The following is a 24,120-nucleotide window of genomic DNA, read 5'->3' on the forward strand; positions in this document are numbered from 1 at the left end:
ATCCATTCATTTTGAGAAACCGCTTATCCTATTCAGGGTCGTGGGGGGTCCGGAGCCAACCCAGGATGGGGCACCAACCCATCACAGGGCACAGTCACACACACCATTCACCCACGAATACCTCAGCATGTTGGACTGTGGGGGGGAAACTGGAGTACCCGGAGGAAACCCTGCGATGACACATGAGGAGAACTTGCAAACTCCACACACCTGGAACCCTGGCAGAGACTTGATGTTCTTGAACCATTACTGCAATATTTCTTTTTTTAACTCCGGTAAAATTGCTAGTATACTACAAACTTAAAATGAAAGAAGACTTAATGTGTTCTGAATAAGATCGGAATAAGTAGACAGACATGATGAGCAAGTTCTCTGTAGTGTAATATTGATACCTCAGGATTCTGACTTTTAAATCATATCATAATGACAGCCACATCTATACCAAAGGACAGTTCTTCATGTAAACAGTTGGATCTTTGTACAAAGTGTTTAGGTATTTAAATCTCTCTATTAAGAATGTATGCGACATTTCTCAGTAAGCTCAGATAATGGTGGCTCATTAATGCGTTTCATTACTACATAATAGCCAATCATTAATTGTCTATATAAAAACAACATTGCGGTTTCAGATAAACAGGGACTTGCAAAATGGCTTTATTACTCATTTTATCCTAGACTAGTAGAATTATCTGGGGTTTTTGAACCAAAGTCTCCAGTCCAAATATTTATGCATCTCCTGCCCAAACATACTGATAAATCTGCAAAAGAACTTCAATTATATCTGAACAAATTTATATTACAAATATTCTACTAACAAATTAAACTGAATTTTAAATTAATGCTTAAAGATTTCAACGCGGTTAAGTCAAAGCATATACTAAGAATGCTCTTTGAACCTGTGAACTGTCAAGCCAGAAGTTATTAGAAATGTTATTTTCATACAATTGTAAAGATAGTGGTTTGAGAGGGAAAGCAGACATAGTATATTTTTGCTATTTAAGTTAAAAAAATGGCACGGCTTCCATAATTTCTCATAAGTTCTTCCCAGACACTTGACATCCAATTAAAGGTGTACACTCCTCCCAAGTCATTGATAAGAACTCTGTTTATTTATTTATTTATTGTCCGCCACCTCCTGATTCATTGACTTTAACTGCTTATCCAGTACGGGGTAAGACACCATCACAAAGACAGCCGTCCATCACAGGGCACAGACTCACAGAAACAGGCACAAAACTCCACCAAGCTATATATACTCACATGTCTTTTCCAAGCATAAGAAAATGCATTTTTACCCTGACTTGCTATGCTTATTGCCATCATCTGAATATATTTGCTTAAAAAATGCACACACAAAACTGTATAAGCACTAAAATCCCACAACTTAGTTATATGTGTATTGTTGAGTATAAAGGAAAGTTATTCCTGCTTAATTCTTTTTTATACCATGCCTTTTATACCATCCTTCTATAACATTATGTATATTTACACAGGTATGGAATATGACCAGGTGCACCAAACAGAGGATTTATTTTAACAGAGAAGTTATTAAACAGAGGAGATATATTGATATGGTGAACTTATATGCAGTGCAAATATAAGACAAAAAGATGACTTCATGGACTTATGCATAAAAAGTAACAAGAGAAGAAAGTAAACTGTACTGATCATTCATTCTCCGAAAAAAAGTAGATGTCAATATCAAAATTGCTGTAAACCAAAATGCTTAACACACACATCCAGTTCAAGGCAAACCTGCAAAACTACCTGTATATATGTGTGTATTCATATATAAATATCAGATTTGTTGGTTGCTAAATCGTCTTGTATTAGATAGAAACATAGTTAAGCAGATTAGTCTCTGCCTTATTTGATCGGTATCAGCAATTTGAAATTGTATTTTTAACCAAGGCAATCTAAAGTAATGTAACGTAAGGAGCAGGTAAGAAGGCCTTTGGTTTTCATAATAAGCAGATACTGTATATGTGATAAGTTAACAGGAGTCGAAATAATCACTATGCACTAACCTTTGTTGTTTTTGGAACATCAATAACAGGGGGAGAAAAATCTGTAAGACTGCTTCCTGCTAAGAAATCTCACTTTCATAAAAACTTCCCTGGTATTTCATTTAATTTACACATTTACTTCATGTCGACTCAGTATTTCCTGGGTTAAATAATAATAATAATAATAATAATAATAATAATAATAATAATAATAATAGATGTGACCATGTGACTTAAATAGGCAAAACTAAAACATTCAACATAAAGATCTAGCGGTTTTCGAACGCGAAGTCCCGTCATCACCTGCATTTACGGTAACGCGTTTTTGCATGAAAAAAAAAACAATTCTTCAACTGCATGATTATTCTTGTTTTTAATGTGTATAGTACACACGCACGTCCCGTACACAGCCTACTACGCTACATGCTTTTTACCCTTAAACTGCACATGTGACCGCCAAGGCAAGTTATTACCATGGCCTCCATTATACGGCCAACTGCCTCCGTTTAAGAGATAAGACTGTGGTGCTAGGTTCCAACTAAATTAAAAATTCCATTGATTTTTTTGCGTTTCACTGTGAGAAATGCCTCCAGGTTAACCCTTTATAATCGATACCGTCTACTTTACAGTAATATGCTAAACCGTGCTACCGCATTACCTTCTGTAAGGAAAAAGACAATGTAGTTTTCCCTGTTAACACACGGTACATCCTAAACGTATGCAATAATAATAATTGCTATTATTATTTCTATTTCAATATAAAACATTACTTGAAAGCAAACGATTTTCAAATAAATTTGACTGATATTTGTGGACCGAATTTAGAATTTACACTATATATTCAAATGGGCATTCAACAGCATTAAATGGTTATTTATATAGTAATATCGTTGCATACATTATAAAAGGCCTATTCGAACCTCTGATTAGTTTCAGTCTTAACTTATTAATCGGACAACTGACAAATATATTATTCAAAACAACATGAACACAGATTATTAAATTACAAGTCTATTATATAGCAAGTAGAAACCACGTAATGCTTTAAAGTACAGAAATTACTGCAGCAATACCATACAGGCCGGCCGCTGCATCTCCTACGTGAACAGATACCGTGGATATACCTATGGTAGGCATAACAGGGTTTGGTAAGGCTGAATTAAACGTGGAAACCAGCTTGAGGCGATCTTACCTTTACCCCCAAATCGAAGATTTTTTTCTGCGATAAGATCCAAATAAAATATTCCCTTAATTTGATCCAATGATGAACGCTGGTTTACTGATTGAGATTCACCCCGTTGTATTTCCTCGCCGGCATCCCAGGCTCCTCTGTAAAATAATTCTTTCAGATGTGTAGGTCTGTGGTAGAAGTCAGCTGGATTCTGTTGTATTTTTGTTTGATTATAATATAGTACATGCAAAAAAAAGGTCCTTATAAGCCGAACCTGTTTCTTTATTAATCAGGTGACTAGCCGGTTAATTCAGATGGCCTGTCTACAGTACACGCGCTCTTTCCCCCTTCCTTTCCCCCCGCGCCCCTCTCTCTTCTCCGTTAGCAACGCTATAATAAACGCGGCATCAGTGTAGCGCATCCAGCCTCCGTTTGGAAGAAGGGTGAGGAAGACGTTGCACTGCGACTTTAGGTAACTGAAAGCGACACCCTACGGTTACATTTTACAAAAGGTGCATCTCGACTGCTTTGCTTGGGGTAACGGTTTGTGGCATATGAATATATTCTTTTATGTAAGAAACTGCGACGTGTAGCTGCAGTTATAATTGAGAATTATTAATGGCACAATAATAAGGACTATGTATAAAGTGTAGGCTGCATATAACGGGCTAACAAAGGCATTCCATTGCATGAAACCAGTAAGCTAGATGCAAGCGAATTTTACCTTTTCACTTACCAATTCACAAGTTTCTTAAATAAAATGACACGGTGGTGTATAGTTTTATCAGTGGTAGCAATTATTAAAAATCGTAAGGATAATGAGAAGTATTCGTGCATGTGTTGAGAAATCTTTTAACAATACAGTACGCCTGTACACTACTGCTGTTGGACAGCCATGTTGGCACATTCTATTGAAACATTCAATTAAATGACAGTGGATAAAATGCATTTTAACCAGTGATTGTGAAGTCCTATATACTGTAGATAACAAGCAGTTCATATCATATATAAACGATCGAGCAGTAGCAGCTTAGTATAATGATAAATAATTGATGATTTTAACATTTGTTATTTATACAAGTGCATTGAAGCACTTATGGGATTAATATCAAGAATCCCACACAACGCAGTTTTTTCATCACTGTTATTCTTTTCTAAATATTAATGACAGCTCATGCCGTCAGATACACAAGTTATTCTTATACAATTTGCCTTTCAAGACATATACAAACATTATGGCTACCCTATTCACATTTTAATCGTATCATACACCGCATCACTGGAGAGGTAAAGACAGAGATAAGCCATGTTTTACTTATTAGAACAAGCTAGATGTTAAAGGCATCTTTAGTTTAAATAGCTTCTATCCATTACTTGAAATACATTTTTGAGACACACGTCTCTTAAATAATACTGATTATTCTCAAATTGTATTGTCCAAAATCTAACATGTGACCCGTACTAACGTCTTGTGAATCTGTGTCTAATAAACTAAAGCAGTAGGTCAGTGTTTAATGGAGAACAGGTACGCCAGAAGATGACGTCACTGTAGTGCGCCGGTTTAGTCAAATGTTGCTACCTGGTTACTTATATTTAAAGTAACGTTTGCCGACGAGAACTTATAATGGAACAGACCTGGGTTCAATCACTTTCGACATTAATGATATGTAAACTTTTTAAAAAGGACATGAAATCTGACCGAAACAGTCTTTACTGATCTATTTTTTAATGCAGCCACAAGAGGAGACAATCGACCAGCTGTGAGGCAGAAAGCCTTACAGCAGAATCGTTACAGTCTTCGGACGTTAGCAGCATGCAGTACAGTCTCGTATGGTTAATAGGGGATAAACTAAAGCACATAGAAAACACTTAGCAAACTGGACATTCTTGACATTCATTTAACCAAATTTGGCCACTGATTATTCATCCTTGTGTGAATTAGTCAATGATCCGACTTGTGCGGCGTTAACAGCTGGCGCATCTGGCGTGACACTCTTTCACGGCAAATCTAAATTATTCTATTATAAACCTGAAATTAGCTACATCATACTCGTTGGGGCAGTTTGAAAACCCTACAGACCATTTACAATGTAATAAAAATGTTATATGCATGTAAATGCGTGTGCAGACTTGTCTTGAATTGAAAATCTCACTCCAGCCTGCTGACCAAAGTTGGCAGCCCTGTCATGACTTGTAAAATGGGGTGGTGAATGTGTTTTTTTATGTCATTAATGATGTATTCACTACATGGGCCAAGTAGCCTATCTATCTGGAAGAGTCTGCTTTAGGAATGTCATTTTCATGATTACCAGGCTTCCTTTTCAGATGCTGAGTTTCCATTCGCTTTATGGGTTATTTGTTGTTGCGCATCTAACATGAGCACGTTGGGTGGAGAGTGAGGTCATAAGAAGCTGTAGGCCTGTATGTTGCTGTACGCCTGGGGCATAGCCCAGTTTGCGCACCCAGTTGAATGAACTTTTTTTCCCACACAAACAGGTACGTGGGCTCCCCCCGGTTGGCAAAATGTGTCTTCCCCAGCGAGTTCGATCATGCAGTCGGACCAGATTAAGTTGAATTTCGACCCTGGGGGAGATGACATGAAAGTGGCACACCTAACGACAATGTAAAACAATTCATAAGTTTGGCCTTTAGGAAAGTAAAGCAGTAGTTATTATACGTCCATATTAGTTTATTGTGCTTGAGTTCTTGCACACCTTGTTTTCCTGTGGCACACCCAAAGTCACTTTTCTAGCTATGCCACTGCTCTATGTTCACTATCGTAGGGCCATCTCTGTGTTGGTGCTTTACCTGATTTATTCTTTGTAAAATCTGTTAAAAGTTTCCTTTGCATATCTGTTTGAACTGACTTTACTGGTGTACAAGCTTGTGAATAATAAAAAATCTAATTTTATGTTGGGGTGGACATTATGTTAATTTAGCTAGTTGATGTTAACCGCAACAGGCCCTGTCACAGGCGGTCTTTTGCACCCTGGACCGGATAGCAGATCCCTGCAAAACCCACACATACCATGTGGAATTTAGAGAGAGCGACTCCCTTAACTATACATAGCAGGAACCTGGAACTCCTGGAGGTGGGAGGTGACAGTGCTACCCACCCACCCACCATGCCTTGTCTAGTCTAACCATAGTTTACAGATTAAACCATAATAGCAGTACGTCCATCCATCTAGTCCAGGGGCCTATTTCATGAAGCAGGATTTCTTGTTTAGCCGAATAACTTGTCAGATTTCAGGTAGTCTGGGCTGTTTAGTTGGTTGATCAACAATACACATATAGTGAATGAAGGCAGAGTCCATTTAGCCCAGACTACCTTAAATCCGACAGGTTATCTTGCTAAGCAAAAATCTTGCTTTATGAAACAGGCCCCAGGACTGCTCTGCCCTGCTCCTGGAGATATGCCACACTGCGGTGCTTAGATACTGTACAGCCCTAATTTAACACAACTGATACAAATAATCAGGCGCTTCAGTAGCATCCCAGGATACAGCTATGCTAAGCTCTGCCGGGTGGTACAGTACATTTCCAGGAGCAGAAATGAGCAGCCCTGATCTACTCTAACGGTATGTTTTTGGACTGCAGGAGGCCACTGTAGTACATAGAACAACCTAACATTACACACAGGCTGGATTCACACACACAGGCTGCTCCCCAGTGACCAGCCTTACCACTTAAGAAGAGAATTAATCTAGATAGTTTTTATACTAATAGTCATATTGCCCTGCATTTACTATATTTATGATAATACAAGCAGCCTGAAAAAAAACCCTACTCATGCACACCACATTATCCATCAGAAAGTTTTACAAATTGGGAAGATCCTGTAAAATAGAGTGAGAGCTTGACAAGGCTTTAGTGACAAATGTAAACAGAATGTTTTAAAATTTCACTTTCTGTTTCATCAATGGCATTAAAAATTGTAGGTTCTTTGCTCGTAATAATTATTTTACATCGTGCAGGCTCAGAATTATGAAGGATACAGTCTGCTGATCTACCATCTACTGCTGCCGAGTTAGTAAAGCAGCATGTTGAAACTGAATTAGCAACGAGTCCCATTACATTTCGAAACAATAGGTGGTAGTATAGTGATAAAATAATAGGTACAATAATAAGAGGTACAATATGACGATATTTCCACGTCTTGTCTTGTATTCAAATTGTTATTAATGAGATAACTGTGGCCTACATTGTTGATTTGTATTTTTTATTAATCATTAACTCCTCGGATGTCTGCTTTAGGTGTGCGTAACGAAAGTGCGTTTCCGGTTTTGTGGAAAAAGGCGTTTCTTTCTGTTATCAGTTCGAGGTCTTTTTTTATTGCGTTGCAGTATCACTTCTGCTGTATTTCTTTCCGCTGATCGCTGTACGTCCCTTCGTCCGCTCATTTGCAGGTTATTCGGAGTCATGGCTGGGACAGTCAAGAATGTAGCGATATTCGGTTCCACAGGACTGACTGGTTTAGCTACCCTGCCACAGGCTGTGGCGGCAGGTATGGTTAGAAATAGTTTTAAAGAGGCATCTTTATGTAATATGTATTGGGTCTTGTGGTTTTCGGAAGTTACCAGGTGTAAACATTAATCGTACGCAGAATAGTTCACATCATTTAAAGTTATAATAAACGTAAAGATATGGTGAATGTGAAGGCTGCTTTTTGTGTGAATGTTATATTTTATTGTAGTTTTGAGGATTTGTTTAACTGCATGGAAGGTATCATGAGATGCATGCATTGGACGTTTCAGAAGTTCCATTTATTGATATAACTGCAGCATGAGTCATGTTAATAATTAACAAACAAAAAACGTTTTCATTCTCCTTTATTATTTGCCCTTTTTATCCTCTTTTTGCCATCTGGCGAAATTTGTAATTACAAAATTATTAATATATATATATATATATATATATATATATATATATATATATATATATATATATATATATATATATAGTTATGAATAGAAAGCGCTACATTTGAAAATTACATTACAAACGATGGTTAATGTCATTCAGCGACATAAGCAGAGTTATGCATGAAGTTTAAAATGTAACAGTTGCAGTTTTATGCTGAGTAAGGAAGGAGGTGATTGCGACGGGAGAGATAGTGCTATGCTCATTTATCACCTTAAACCAGGATGGGTGGTCTCCGTGTCCCCGGGATTCTCCCCGGCAGTAACTTGTTTACAAATTTTGAAATAAATATTAATCAAGAAATTTTTCATTTAGGTTCCTGTGGATACATTTTTATATATATAATTTTAACATTAAATTGATAGCATTATATAACTTGGCACGCTCAGATATCAGTTTATTAGGTAGCCTTGCTTGGAAACGCAAATATTCTGCACTCCAAATAGCGAATGATGTGGCTGTTACTGAATACACACAGCACACATAGTAGAAAGGTTCACTTATATTGTACGTTTGACCAAGCATTAGAACAGATAAGATAGGCCTACCTAAACAGTTTCGAATGTGGTGTGAGCTCTTAATTGAAGTGTATCATTGAATATAGCTCAAACCTTTTCTCAGGTTACAATGTGACAGTGCTGGTAAGGGATCCTTCTAAGTTGCCCCCAGACCACAGAGCGTCCAGGGTGGTGGTGGGTGACGTCCTGAACAAGAAGGATGTAGAGAAGACCATGGAGGGCCAAGACGCTGCCATTATTATACTGGGGACCAGGAATGATCTCAGTAAGTTTGGTATAAAACAATCATTATATAAACTGGGTATTTTAGGTAGCAGGATTTTTAGAAATTTCTAGATTTCCCAAAAACATTTCTTGCTTTTTTTAGTTACTTTGTAACAGTTTTACATGAATCATCTAGAAAAGTCAAGTCAGCTTCAAATGTTCAAACTGCTTCTGAATGTTATATATCAAAAAGGATTATAACACATATATTTCAAGATGAAATGCAAGTTCTATGACTTCCTAACTTTAGCATATATTTGTACATAAAACACAAAACAATATAAAGCGACATTACTTGTTAAAGATTTATTTATTTATTTATTATTATTTAACTACAGGCCCCACAACTGTGATGTCTGAGGGAACAAGAAACGTCCTTGAAGTAATGAAAGCTCGTGGGATTCGTAAAGTTGTCGCATGCATGTCCTGTAAGTAAAATACAAAGCTATTGAAAAGAGCTCCCTGCTAATATGCAGTGTCACATTTAAATCACAACCTTTTACATTTTATTTTCTTATGGAATTACAGGGTTTAATACATTTTTCATTAATGCTTTTTCATATTATTATTAAAGTTACTCAAGTATCAAATAAATAGTTGTTTAGTGGTTTATTTTGATTTTTGTGTGTATGTGTTTGTAACTTAGTGAGTTAGAAATTTGTAGCGTCTGGAACATCAGTACTGGAACATCAGAGTAACGATGTCACTTTTGGGCCCCTCAAAAAGGCCCTTAACCTAAAGGCTCCAATACTGAGGGGTGGAGTCTAACCCTTATGCCTAAGGCCTGGCTTTCACTTGGCACAAGAGCATCTGCTAAATAAATAGATGTATACAGCAATACTCACTTGTCAATACAGGATCTCGGTGAGAAATTAATGCAAATATGGATTAAAATAAAGGGTGAGATGTTGCTTAAGCCTGTGGAAACAATGCCATGACAAATGTGCGCCATAATCAAAGCTAAAGGTGGTCCAATGAAAAATTCAAATGGCGACTTTTTTTTTGGCCGGGCAGTGTATGTTCATTTTACAAATCACTGCATGCTGTTTTATTTATATTTTACAGAACATCCCAACTTTTTTGGAAACAGGGTTGTATGGTTCTAGTTTTGAGTATTGGCATGGAAAACTAACTTAAGATGGAGAAATGTGGATGAGGTGTGCTTTTCATGAGAAGGGTAGATGTTCTCAAGCCTGGATATTTAGACTGGCATTGATTGAGCTGTTTAATGGAATATCAAAGGTCCATTTGTGCACCCATACATTTCTGCTTGCCAGCCTTCCTTCTGTGGGACCGTGCCAAGGTGCCTGCCCGCCTGGTGCCTGTTACCGAAGACCACGACAGGATGTACAGACTGTTAAAGGAGTCAGACCTAGACTATGTGGCAGTGATGCCCCCACACATCGCGGGTAAGCTACATTAATACCCAGCCATTGCTATACACACATTCATGTATAAAACAGGAAATAATTGACATGAATTTTAGCAAAGTCTAATTAATTACTTTGTAATTTATGGTAAATATTACTGACTTGATTCAGATTGAAAATCTAAATTAAAGAGCTTTTAAAGTGATCAGTGTTTCTTTAGAGAAAATGTTTGTTTCAGCCCTAAAATTGGGTTTTCGTCATGCAGTGAACTTATGTTAATACTTATTGTTGTGTCGTTAACCTGCAGGTGACAAGCCCTTGACTGAGAATTACACTGCAACTGAGAATGCAGTGAAGAGTCGTGTCATTTCCAAACATGACCTAGGCCACTTTTTTGTGAAATGTCTCTCCACCTCTGACTGGAACATGAAGACAGTGGGAGTGTCTGGAGAGTACAGTTAAACCCAATAATCCACCCCAGCTCCGGTGATATGTAGAGAATGCTTCATGCCTTAAGAGAGTTTGACACAAATATTTTGGCCTAAGGATTTCAAGAAGTATTAGAGAGTAATGTTAAAGTATGTTGCTCTTGGCATCAACTTTGGTGTGTATACCACGTCACAATAAAGTAGTTTTGCCTACAAGGTGTGTAATGTATATCTTTACTGATATAGAGCAGAAAATACAGCTCTTTGATCACTGATTCTATGTTGGAATTCAGCTATTTTTAGCTGGACAGGACTACTGAATATCAAACTTATATACTGTAAATCACATTAAGCAGTTTAAATACTTGTTAAAAGGACACTTTAACCCTGGGGAACCCAGAGCACCTTATCATTATAGGAAAAATATGTCCATTGGCTAAAATGATCATACAGGCCCAGTGAACTCAAAAACAGGTGTTTTGTAAAAAATAACCCTTTCCCAGTCCATGCTATGAATGTGCCATATACGAGCCGCTGGACTGTTCATGCTGTTCCAACTTGTTAATTTCACCTATGAAATTTGGACAGAAAAGAAGGAAAAACCAAATCTTTGCAACATTCTCATTTTCAAAATACTTTTATTGAGTTTTCCTTTTCATCATTCACCATGTGCTGGCAATAAAACACATGGTTCAAACATGCCAGCCCATCAAGAAACAAGTCAAGTGAACAGACCTGCAAAAAGGTGCACTACACACAGAGAGTTTACTTGTGGTGGCTTGTAAGGTCTGGTGCTCCACCTGTATTCTCCCCAGGGTTATATTCAACAAATACAGAAAACATAGCAAGTAGTTCATAACCAGTGTTTAAGCAAGTGTTTTAAATTTTGTTAAAGTTAAACCACTGTCCTTTACTGTCTGTTAACGCTGGGAACTGGATATTTTAGCGTTGGTGCTCAAGGGGAAGGCAAACAGGATGAGGATTCCTGAGGGCTATGTGTTGGCATTGAGAAGGGCAACATTAAACACCGCCTTTTTCACATGGACCCTATCCATTCATAAAAAGTTACAAATATTAGCATAGATTAATGGCAAACTATGTTAAGTGTAGCCAAACAGCTTTGATCACATGGTCAGAAAAAAAGTCCATGATCTTGTGATTAAAACCCTCGCAAAACATTGTTTTTCAGAGTTACCATTTTAAGGAAGTCCTTTGAATGGTCCTTGGTAGTCAAACAAGGGCTTCCTTGTTCTTGCGTCATAAGAGAAGCTGTACTGATGTGTCTCTGACTTTCACACATACGTTGTTCTGTCATGTGATGGGGAAGAATATAGGCTGATATATGGGTTGAAAACGTAGCAGAAGGTTGCTCAACAGTGCAGATTTCTGCTTTAGCCCCGTTTTTAATGTGTTTTTTAGTTGATGGGCGGATGAACATGTCTGGGGGCTGATATCCCGGTGTTGCCAGTTTAAGTAACCCAGGAGTCTGTTACTTACAGTAAATAACCTCTTAAGATGAATCGTTTTTCACGAGGCACTGAGGGACCTTGATGTTTGCTGGGGGCCAGGCTATAGCTCAGCATAGTCTTTGCATCAATTCACCCTGCTTGGTTTCATTTAGATGAATTGATGCACGGGACACGAGACCAAGTGATTATGCAACAGGTTACTCAAAATTTTCAATTTTGACAATAATAAACAATTTTTTACAATTATAAACATTTGCTTATTTTAAAACCAGAGGACAATAAATGAATTTCAAAGCATAATACAGTGCAAGAAGATTAAACAATTTTATCCATCCATATTCTAACTGGTTAATTTAGGTTAAATCCAGGATAATTTAGGAAGGAGTTAAAAGGAAAGAAAAATTCTGTTGTGTTTTTATTTTGCATATATAAAGAGTGAAAGTCGAGTGCTTCTGGTTTGCTGTCTTTATGTGGACAGTTAATAGAGTAAATATTATATTTACAAGGAACACTGGCACAAAGAACTTTACAGAATACTGGGCGCAAAGTCCTCAGAGAGTAAACCAGAGGTGAGAGTGACCAGGAAAAACTCCCTCTGAGTGGCAAAGAAACCATGGGGAAGCCCAACGACATGTGGCACCAGGAAGTGCAACGTCACTCAATTTAGTGTGAAGTAAATTCAGGCAGATTATGTGACAGCACAGGTAGGGAGGTACCAGTGTAAAATAAATCAGTATTTCAAAAATGTTCATGGAGGGTGGCAGGGGCACGGGGGGGATCTTGATTAAATAGGGGGGTGGTATTTAGGGGGGTGGTATTTTTTTTTTATGTTTGTGTGTCATTTTTTCCCACGAGGAGGATGACATCCACGTTAGGGTGACCACTTGTCCAGGCTTCGCCCAGACGGTCCAGTTTTTCAGCCCTGTGCCCAGACTGCTGTTGGATGTCCTCCTTTTAGCTCCCTTGTCCTCCTTTTCCCTCCCCCTACCCACCTCCATGTCAGCGACTAGCACCACTCTCTTCCACCCCCAGTCACACAAAAATGTGAAACACCCACACACACATGCTACAGAAGCCGAGACGTTTAAAGTTCTCTCGAGATAAGGAGATAAATATCCCAGTAGATATTCCCTTCTCAGCTCCTGTAGTATGGGTATGATATCACCTTATCTCTTCTTTTTGAGCCCTAGTCCACATTTTTGGACACAGGTGTCCTTCTTAGAGTCATTCTGGTGGTCACCCTAATCCATGTGCATCCCATGGGAACTGCAGCCCTGCCAGGCACAGTCTGGAGCAAGCTGGGGCACAGGCAGGCAGATGGGCAGGTGAGGTGGCATGGACAGCCCACAACTAGGCATGCAGAAACACGGATATGCCAGGCGGGGAGATCCCTCGAATATAGACCTCTGAGCGACTCACCGCAGGAACAGGGAGGGGATAAGGAAAGTGCGTCAGCAAGTGCAGATTTGGAAATGCAAAGCGGCAGGGCGGCTACCATAAAGAAACTCCGACTGGCATGACTGGAAGGGAGAGGCAGCATTCCGACACTATATGGCCATATGCAAAGCAAGTACTGATTGTACAGTTCATCCACTGCTGGTGACACTGATCACAACATATACCCGGATCTGCACTACAGTCTATAATAACACTAACTAGGGGTGAGTGACTTAAGAACTAGTGGAGCATTGGAACAAGGAAGAAGAAAGTAATAAGAAAGCTACTGAAGTAAACGAGTGCAAAACAAAGAGTATTCACAATATACAAGCGGTTTAGAGGAAAAAGATCTTTGGGCATTACTGTATCAATGGGGAACTCTTAAAGAAGACTTTAACAAATGATCTGGCCTTAAAAAAAATTATAATAACCTCCAGTCCTGAGGTTATTGTACGGTATAACAGTGATGTATTGAGCAGGCAAAACTAAAAATGAAGATGATGTGAGATATTTACATATTTTGCTCTTAATTTTTTAACCAGCAGGGTAAGTTTTACAAATCACATTTGCTGACACCTGTTTTTGAAAACATCTTTTAAAGTGAATGAAATGAGCTACATCATCCCATTCCCAGACAACATCATTTCATTCACTTACAATAAGTACAAAATGAAAGTCGAAGCTTTACTAAGCAAGGCGCATTTCAGAAGTCCCAAACACTCCATCAGGATGTGAAATGTGTGCCCATTCCCTGACTTTATTCAGCCAGTGTCTAGTGGCCAACAATTCGATAACGGCACACTGCCAGCCATCCCTAACCCACCTGGGCCTCAACTACACAGATTTAGGAAACATTAAAATGTTGTAATCTACCATTATGTCCAATGCAGTTCACACAGCCAGTCCCATACTTTAAAATAGGCTCAGCATGGATGCAGGTTTTAGGGGTAACCTTTAGGTCAGCTGTTCAAACCCAGGTGTGAGGACTCTTCATCGAATCAGTCCACTAATTCGTAATCTAAGTAGGGAGTTGCAGCAAAAACCTGCACACACAGCAGCCCTTTCTGGATAAGATTGGCCACCCCTGCTTTTAACATGTTTGGCAAGTATTGTGCTGATTACAGCATTCTCTCATCACAAATTCACTTCATCCACTCAGGACCCTAGGTCAGATAACCCTTCAAATTCTGTCAATCACAGGGAGAGATGTTGCAACCCATCCAAAGCAAAAAAAAAAAAACATGTGACATCCCCCCCATCCACTTTTTATTTATACAGCATTATATCAATAGTGAAACATACACAACACAGAAAGACCTTACAATACTGATAGAAATATTGCCATGCAGTTGCTACAGTTATTTAATTGTTCTCTTCATATTTTAGACATTTTCACGATTTTAAAAATATATCTTGGCACTGTATTTTTCTTAACATAAACTACAATGTTGTGTAATCACTACCGCGTCTAGACAGTTTCGCGTTTTTGAAAAGTGGACTTTTATTTCCTGTTTGTTTTTAGCGGGGCTGGGTGCTGGAAGGCGGAGTTGACAGAGCAAGACGTACATAGCGATAGTCTTCGTTAAAAAGAAGGAAAGAATCAGTGTGCAAACAAGAATGCCTTCCTCTTACAAATCTTATGCCGTGCTTGTAGGATTCGTATTGCTTTATATCCTGTACCTTGTATTTGGAGCCCTCGTCTTTTCCATTATAGAGAGACCCCAGGAGGAAAGACTGAAAATCGAGCTGAAGACACTCAAAGAGCAGTTTGTTAACCAGAGCTGTGTGAATGTAACATCTCTAGAAAACTTTTTAGTCCGGGTTTTGACGGCGAATAAGTATGGGGTATCAATGCTTCGAAATGCTTCGTCAGCTTCAAACTGGGATTTCGTCTCGTCTTTATTTTTCGCCAGCACTTTGGTCACGACCGTAGGTAAGTACATATGCACAAGTTATTTTGGCCATTAGGCGTCTTCCGCTCTGAAAAGTTCACAACAAATTCTGCAAATTCTGATCGAGGCGCGATATTAATCTTAACGTTAAAGATTAACTGTTTCTTTTGAATGTTGGTGTTAAAAGGTATGTAAATTCATACAATGCTCTTAATACAATGCACAAGCAAAGCAGTGAAATGATTATACAGATTTTTCATACTGACGTGGCTAAAGCTCACATATTGCTATTGATAGCACAGCGATTGTGCTAGAGATGAAACTGAAGTTTCCATTATATTCTTCCGTTCCACATAATTGTGATCATAGAATAACAAATGTTACAAAACAGGTTTCTGTACATGATATTCCCACAACACAAGATTACCCCCGCAGGAGTGTCTTTAATACAATAAAATCTGATTTTGTCACGTTGTTCAATAGATTAGTAATTCAATAATACATTTTCATGGAAGATACGAACTGTATTAAACTGCCTCTTGTAAGTCTTCCTTGTTAAATGTAGCACATCATGCATGTAAACAAATGACATTTTAATATTCAACATTTCTTAGAAAAGAGAACTTTTGCATAAAATGTATATTTATAAATTTACAATAAGACCCTATATTTGAAGGCTCAGGAGAACAACAGTCGTCAAATGATTATATAAACACAGGGATTGTTTCGAGAAACAGCAATATGTAACAGCTCCGAATTCGTAGTAGTTACAGTAAGCATGTGTTATATGTTATGGCTGTTTGATCTTTTTAAAAACAAGTTCTCAGTTTGCCTGCTGATTTATGCTTATGTTTCTTTTTCCACCAAGAATCAGAGGTCTTGTGCGTTAATCTCTGCAACAACAACAATTTAATATAGTACATTTTTGTTCCATGTAGTGCTGCTATAGTACTGCTGATTCTATAGACTTAGTAAGTTACTTAAGTGTCCTATTACTAAGGACCCATTTATATAGGTTAATTCTAGGATTGGGGCTGGGAAATCTGATCATGGATCAGCGTAGAAGCTTGCTGGTTTTAAATGATTACATTTCCAACTCTGCCTCGTGACCATTTCAAAAGTTGATGTGACCCAAATTGGGGTCGCGACCCAGGGGTTGAAAACTGCTGCTCTTTTTGATGTTTGGGTAGTACCACTGATTACTAAGATGCTAACTATTCAGCAGTTTATCTGATATATTAAGGTATTAACAAAGATACAAGAAGATTTCTGTATAAGAAAGCAGGTACCCTATTTGTGATGGTTTTTGTTCCCTTTCAGTGGTCTTTAGCAAGAAAGATGAACAATGAAGTAATAACTTCCATATATAACACTAAACCAAGTGTAAATATGGAGATAATACAGAGTAAAGAGAGCGGTTCATAGAAACAAGAACTGCCAGCCAAGCAATCAGATCCACGCATCGGTAGATTCTGTGTAAACATGGGAATGCAGAATGCAGAGTGAACACAAATAGTGGCGCAGTCTGAGAAGTGAGCTATGCGGGCCGGTGCTCTTTATATCAGTTTCACTCTTCACAATGGCCAGATCCCAGGGAATTACTATAATCCGGTCTTGAGTTGATGAATCCATGAACCATGATGCCAGGATTCTTTTCTAGCTTGTTCTCCAAATAAGTTTGGTCATTTTAAAAGTGAAAGACAAATATTTTAACTAAATGCAAAGTCAAGATTTTTTTTTTTTTGCAGCACTTAATTTAGTCAATTTAAAGATAATCAGTTTAAATAAAATACCAAGTAACTTGCCTATTTCTAAGTGTTATATATGCAATATATACTTGGTATTCTAACCAAAAATAATGATATATTAATACATAATATGGGCCGTGACCCTATTTATATCTGCCAAACCACCATGCTGCCTCAAATTGCAATGCAGTACTTTTGCAAAAAACATTTCGAAATGAGAATCATGGCTGTATTTCTGACAGTGGTGTGGCTCAAAGTATCCAGAGTCTTTGTAGTTCTTCTGGAAAATGCATAAAATGTATTTATGCCTTATACCTCTTAAAAATGATAAAATCAGTATTATTACATATGCATAACATTGTAGAGTGCGCAGATGCATGTTAAATCAGCTCTTACTCCAACCGGCTTTGATAGGATTGTCATGAGTCAGTTACTAATGACTAAGGTGGAAACATTCAGGCAAGAATGCATGCAAGATACCTTTGGTGAAAAGTTTCTCTGTGATATAAATAAGGTGCAATATCATTTAAAAAAAAAAAAGAAGCATTTTAGACTGACAGTCCATAGCATCCAAATAGATTTGGGCAATGCAATATATCATGCGACTGCACAATAATCACATCGCATTTGTCAGCACCGCATTGTGTCTGTTGACACAACTCAAGGCAACCCCACCAACTTTTTTGACATGAACTCTTAGTGGATGAGAAGTTCTAATTGGCTATAGTTTATTTTGGGTAATTTTATCTCCTTTTTTTTTATTATAAATATCATGTTATGTTACTCGTGGACATTTCTCATTACCATGTAATATTACGCAGCCCTAAAATAAATGTAAGAGAAGTTAAGCTTCAGTACTAGGGCATATTTTACTGTGAAGCAAAATTTATTTGTTTTAAAATTTACCTTGTAAAGGTTCATTTCACAAAACAAAGTCAAAATGTATTTACTTGTACACTGACTTTAGCATGCTGCTTGTTCCTGATTATTGGTAGGCCTATTAGTTGTAAACAGGATTTGTAAATTTATTAAGCATTGATTTTGCTTTTTTTTTATCATTTTGATAGGGAAACCATTTGTCAGTGACTTTTTTTTTTAATGGGGTTGACCATAAGCTGTCCGTGGCTCTGTGGCAGTGTGCACAATCGATCATGGCGTCTTTCCAGATCGATCACGAAATGATTAATAGATAAATGGTCACTAATACCCCCCCCCCCCCCCCTTTCCCTGGCGGCAAAATATACTGGTTGGGCATCCCTGGTCTGTGGCTTAGGCCCCACTTTGGGCAGCAGCTTTTGCTTAAAATATAAATGCAAGCGGTGCTGCTTGTCCGAGTGGCATTATTAAGATTATCATAAACTTTATTGATCCCAGGTGGAAATTCTTGTGCATATATCAGCAGGTAGGTCTACACAGACCGCAGGCAGACATACATGTAGCTAGTGCAAAGTGCAAGGGTAGTACACGTAGTCACAATTCAAATACGTGAAATCAAGGCACATCGATTTACTGTACATTCGCAGCTTTGAGGTCTTCACTTAACTCTTGGGAACAGGGTCCACCCCCAGCTACCTTGGAAATACAAGTCCATTCATTCACCTCCACTTCAGCAAAGTCTTGTCCAGTGGGACCTAATATCATCCAAAATGAAATTGCTTTACATTGCTCTACATAGTCTACACCTACGTAATGAATGTAAGGAAAGTGTATGTGTGTGTGTGTGTGTGTGTGTGTGTGTGTGTGTGTCATAAGAGAAGCTGTACTGATGTGTCTCTGACTGGCACACATATGTTATTCTGTCATTTGATGGGAAAGAATAGAGGCTGATATATGGGTTGAAAACATATCAGAAGGTTGCTCAACAATGCAAATGTTTGCTTTAGCCCTATTGATTGTTTTTAATGTTTTAGTCTTTAGTTCTTCATTGTAATGGGCAGAAAACTTTTAATATTTCTATGTTAATCTTGCTTTATTGCTGCTTGACCCTGTCAGAACTCTGTATCACATGTTACATTGAATGCTAATGACTATGTATCTTAAATTACTCAAACTCCCTTTTAAATGTTCACTATCTTTAAAACAGACACAATTATCGATGAATGGATTAATGAATGATTAAAATCGGTTACACATTAAATGTTTGTATCGTGTTAAAAGTTGTGTAACTTGAAACGTATAGCTTTTTGTTCTGTTAAGAACTGAATATTGATCTGAAAGTTTGCTTGAAGTTTGTCTGAAAGGCAGTTTCTTTGAAAATAGTTACATAGTTGCAAAACTGATGGAAGGTGAAATAATTGCATCGATTAAATTGAAGGTTAATGTTTATGCATGTGACTGTGCTTTATTCTTTTTAAATCTACCCATATTTTCTGCTTTCTGTAGGTTATGGTCACACCACACCGCTGTCAGATGCGGGAAAAGCGTTTTGCATCATCTATGCCCTGCTGGGGGTTCCGTTTACAATGCTGGTGCTGGCTGTCAGTGTCCAGCGCCTTATGCATCTGCTGACCTATAAGCCGATTGCCCTGTGCCAGCGCTGGGCTGGCTGGAATCCCAAGAGAGCCGGCATCTGGCACTTTTTGCTCCTCCTCTTTTTGGTGGTGCTGTGCTTCTTTGCGATCCCATCTGTGATCTTCAGCGCCATTGAAACCTCGTGGTCGTTCCTGGATGCCCTCTATTTCTGCTTCATCTCGCTCTGCACCATAGGGCTTGGAGATTATGTGCCAGGAGAGCAACCAAACCAGAAGCTCAGGTCCCTCTACAAGATATCTGTGATGGGTGAGTAGAAAGTATGACCGTACATACAGTGGGGGGGGGGGGGGGGGGGGGGGGGGGAAGGTGGTATTTCTCCAGCAAATTTCAAACTTTTAATATTTACGTTTTTGTAGACTTAAAATATTTCTTTTGCCTGTACACACGAAATTCTACAATATAAAGTACATTTAGAGTCATTTATAATTACTAATGCTTTTGTGTGGCATAGTGGTCAGCACTCTGTCCTTCTACCTTCTGGGTTATGCTCCTCTCCTGTCCATGGCTCTTTCTCCGTGGAGTAAACTATTTCAGCACTACATCTGCTGACGCAATAGTAGTGAATGTGGGAGTCAGACGGGGATTTCAGGTCAAAATACCTGAGCCTAATCACTTGTATTCCATGGGTTCTTGCTGGTTTTCCAGTGACTGCTGTAACTTCTCAGAAGGCGCTGTACGTCATTTTGTGCCTAGTTTTACATGAACGTCTGCACCTTCCATTTGTGAATGCTTAACGTGGAGCTTGTTATAATGTACTTTTATCGACATACTCCTGTTTCAGAAAAAGCTTTTACCTGTTTGTGCATAGCGCACCCTGTCACCTTTGTAGCCGTTTTTTATATTCTACCCTTAAGTTTATTTTTTTTTTAAACAAAAATCACTGCTGAAAGAATCTGAACAGTATTGTTGCACCTGACATTTCTATACTAGCCTATATAAACAGGGCAACCTGCTGTGTACCACCAAACAGACGGATGGATAAACAAAGTAACAAGTAGCAAGTATAGAACTATTAAAATTGGGTGTCAGGAAATTAGGCCTATATAAATATTTGGTGAAAATATCACAATAGTATAGTCTTTTTCCCCCACACTATTATATCTTATTGGTTATCAAATATTTCTCAGAAACTAAAAGAAATGTATGGAAATATATTATGATGGGCAACACTGGCAATTTTTAAATTTATGTTTTATGGTAGCAGTTTTTATTTTGGCAGTGACTCTTCTATATACTTGATGCACTGCAGTTTTATTTAATGCCTCCAGGTGTTGCTAGAAGACCATTAGTAAGCTAATTTTCTTGAATATCCAGAATAGGAGGCAACAAATTTATTTTTGAAAAGTAAAACTTGGAGAATAACTAAATTTGCACGTCAATATTTGAAATGCATGCAGCTTCAAAAACTTTCTTGTTTTTATTAAATATTATGGAGCAATTTGTGTTGTGTAATTTCCATTGTATTTATTTAACAGTGGATTATTTAAATAAGAATTAAAAAAAACTATACCAAGTCACAAGTCATAGTACATGTTACAAAATGTAGACTGTGTGCATCACAAAGCGTATATTACAGTCTTTGAACTGAATTGGTAAAACACGCATAATGAAAATATGATCCACTTAATCTTTAATATCTCCTGGGCACAATGGTACGTAGGTAGAGAAATTTGAGACATGGAGGGAAATAGAAAAGAAAGAAACTAATATTAAGGAAATTTGTGTACCTGGACTAGAAGCTGAGCTGTACATTCTGCCACACAAAGCCTGCTCTTCCTGCTGTTCTACTGAGTGAATCTGCTAGGCCGACTTGCTGTGTGGGCAGCAAAGGAAAGCTGGTCACCTGTCATTACTAGTGATAGCCAAAGGAAGCTTCATAAACCATTAACTGTATTTGTGATGGTGCTTGAATGGTAGGGCTGGCAGGGAAGACACAGAGGTTCGGCTGAAGGAGAAGACTATATATATATCCAGGCAGCCATATTGACAAAGCATGTGTAGATCTGAGCAGACCGTACCGCCCTCTAGAGGCAAGCTGAGGTATACCTAGATGTCACCAGCATAGTAGTGGTAGGACAAGCCATGTGACTGAAGGACATGTACTCTGTGTTTTGTCTGTTAGTTTTTTAATCCACTGTTAATCGTAAAGTTTTATTTCTGATACTTCGTGGTTAACTTTAAAGTGTAACTTGTTTAAATAGTTATGCATGTAATATTGTACGAAGGGGCTTCCTTCCATATTAAACAAAATATCACAAGAAAGTGGGCTCAAATTAAATTGCAAAGTTGAATTGAAAAAATAATATTTTGGGTGCTAATATGTGTGGAAAAGTTCCAAAGTGCAAATTTGCACGTTGCTTTTTATCCTGAGTAGAGACATAAGCTATGTTTAATCATAACTGATCTGTCCTTTTTTTCTTCTTCTTTTTTTGCAAAATTTATGTGTGATTACCTGCAGTCTACCTGTTGGTGGGATTGACGGTCATGTTCCTGGTACTTCGCACCTTCCACAAGCTGGCTGACTTGCATGGCCTGACATCATTATTGCACTTGCCCCACTGTGAGGAGGAGGAAGAAGACAAAGAGCCCATTGTAGCCGATCAAAGTGCTCCTAATGAGCAGGCAAATGTGGACAAGAACACTAGTAAGCCTTTGGATCCAAGTTCCCAGGTCTCCTACAGCTCCATCAACAGATAAGCCAATGCTGTCCAGAAGTTCAGTTGAACTACTTCACCATTATTACTAATTCCCGTCATGTCAGTGATGGGATAATAAGCTTATGGTCTTTCTGAAAGTGAAATGATACTTTCCTTTGTAATGAAACATGTAATCAGAATTCATCCCTTTTACTTGACTTGCTGGGAAGATTTAATGTGGAAGTATTTTTCTCATTTTTTAAAGAGGGATTTCAAGAAATAAGGTGTATAAGGTGCATAAATGCAAGCCAGCTCTAACACTCTTATAGTATTATCTTATCAACCTGTAACACAAGGGACAAGTTTTATGTTGGCTTTAAAAGTACAGGAATTAATTGAAGGTATCGAATTATTATTATTATTCTTGTTTGTACATTCTTTCTTATCCCCGATGCATTTCTTGGTATAAATAAATATTGGAGCTGGATTGAATCTGAATTAATATACGGTAAATGCTGATGCTCCCGAAGGTTGTGGTCTGTGTTCTTGGTTTTGCTGTAGTGTTTTTATCATGTATATTATATTATATTAGTGCTATTTAATTTCTCAAAATTTAGGTGGTAACAAGTTGGTCCTCAACGTACATGTATTTGAAAATATCTGTGGTGTTAAGAATTGTATGCTGTTACTTTTACTTTTTTTTTCCTGAAGAAATAGTTTACAGCCTTTCTCAAGCTTTGGATTGGAGAATTGGGTGGGATAAAGTAAGAATGCAAAGAAAATGTCTGACAGTGGCAGTAGAATATGATAAGTGATTTACATCACAGCATCAATGCACATGCTTATTAAAACCTTGTCTTCTTATTGTTTGTTCTCCAGATTTATTTAAATAAAATTTACGGAAACTTCATTACAAGATCTTGGGTCCCTTCATTCACCGAAGAAGATAGCAACCTGTGTTGTGGTTAAATAATTTATGTGGGTTTTGAACTGGAAAACATAATAATAAATGTTTATATACAGTGTGAAGAAGAAATAATTGCCCAACATTTTACTTAATAGATGATAGTTATCTCCATTTGCATGAAACTTCTCAGGTGAAAATCAAGCTTGTGAAATTAAATGGAAGTTTGCTTCTGCGTTTCCTGTTATTTATTCGTCTATTTTGATTATTTCTAATATCGTTGTTTTATGTGTTTATATCAGGGCCAGCCCCAAGGTGTAAGCTAACTTGGGGGCTGCATACAGCCCAGTGGCCACTAGGGGGCTCCCCCTGATCAGCACGTCAGAATGAAAAGAAAGATGACGAGGGCCAAAAAGTTTAATCAAACTGCGCTTGTGGCCCTGAAAAGGGTGAACCTTGAGTTACATAAATATAAAATATGAAGTATTTTCATACCGTTTGAAAAGACATGGACACAAACACATTATTTTAGATTATTATGTTTATTGGAATCATTGTCCTAGTGAAGCAGTTTAAACGTTTTCCATATAAAAAGCAAATATGTTGAAAAATGTTTTAAACTTGTTAATAATGAGAAATGGAAAACATAAAATTGTACACAGGATAGTACTGTTAAAGTTTGAAGATTACGTGACTTTTTAAATGCATTACAATATAAAATTTTAATGTAAATATTTTAACCTTTTCTACAAATATTAATGACGAGAAATATTAACTCCTTTAGGTCACAACAGATCGCAATATACAGCTTTTATAACAAAT

At 37.8% G+C, this 24,120-nt stretch overlaps 3 protein-coding genes across 6 annotated transcripts in view; 2 read left to right on the top strand and 1 right to left on the bottom strand.

Moving 5' to 3' along the window:
• The window catches only part of sptbn4b (spectrin, beta, non-erythrocytic 4b), a 76,223-nt gene extending 72,370 nt beyond the window's left edge, over positions 1 to 3,853 (bottom strand). For 2 of the 4 annotated variants that reach the window (XR_002838297.2, XM_023812136.2), the window contains exon 1: positions 3,199 to 3,853. The gene's annotated coding sequence lies outside the window, so the exon portion shown is untranslated. The remainder of the gene's footprint in view (positions 1 to 3,198) is intronic. The other 2 variants (XM_023812134.2, XM_023812135.2) reach the window with 2 other exon arrangements.
• A 3,603-nt stretch (positions 3,854 to 7,456) lies between these two features.
• Positions 7,457 to 10,896, top strand: blvrb (biliverdin reductase B). The gene is made up of 5 exons (XM_023812105.2): positions 7,457 to 7,684; positions 8,722 to 8,883; positions 9,221 to 9,310; positions 10,160 to 10,291; positions 10,560 to 10,896. Exons 1-5 carry the CDS (start codon positions 7,600 to 7,602, stop codon positions 10,712 to 10,714), a joined length of 624 nt encoding a protein of 207 aa, XP_023667873.1. The 5' UTR covers positions 7,457 to 7,599; the 3' UTR covers positions 10,715 to 10,896.
• A 4,194-nt stretch (positions 10,897 to 15,090) lies between these two features.
• Positions 15,091 to 23,087, top strand: kcnk6 (potassium channel, subfamily K, member 6). The gene is made up of 3 exons (XM_023812262.2): positions 15,091 to 15,519; positions 19,609 to 20,004; positions 22,217 to 23,087. The coding sequence occupies exons 1-3, from the start codon at positions 15,204 to 15,206 to the stop codon at positions 22,453 to 22,455; spliced, it is 951 nt and encodes a 316-aa protein (XP_023668030.1). The 5' UTR covers positions 15,091 to 15,203; the 3' UTR covers positions 22,456 to 23,087.
• Positions 23,088 to 24,120: the final 1,033 nt, after the last annotated feature.

The sequence above is a fragment of the Paramormyrops kingsleyae genome, chromosome 17, assembly GCF_048594095.1.
Source record: "Paramormyrops kingsleyae isolate MSU_618 chromosome 17, PKINGS_0.4, whole genome shotgun sequence".
Taxonomy (NCBI): Eukaryota; Metazoa; Chordata; class Actinopteri; order Osteoglossiformes; family Mormyridae; genus Paramormyrops; species Paramormyrops kingsleyae.

Coding starts and splice junctions, on each gene's coding strand:
- kcnk6 (XM_023812262.2), top strand. CDS start 15,204: ATGCCTTCCTCTTACAAATCTTATGCCGTGCTTGTAGGATTCGTATTG. Junction 15,520..19,608: donor CACTTTGGTCACGACCGTAG/GTAAGTACATAT, acceptor TGCTTTCTGTAG/GTTATGGTCACACCACACCG. Junction 20,005..22,216: donor CTACAAGATATCTGTGATGG/GTGAGTAGAAAG, acceptor GATTACCTGCAG/TCTACCTGTTGGTGGGATTG.
- blvrb (XM_023812105.2), top strand. CDS start 7,600: ATGGCTGGGACAGTCAAGAATGTAGCGATATTCGGTTCCACAGGACTG. Junction 7,685..8,721: donor GCCACAGGCTGTGGCGGCAG/GTATGGTTAGAA, acceptor ACCTTTTCTCAG/GTTACAATGTGACAGTGCTG. Junction 10,292..10,559: donor GATGCCCCCACACATCGCGG/GTAAGCTACATT, acceptor GTTAACCTGCAG/GTGACAAGCCCTTGACTGAG.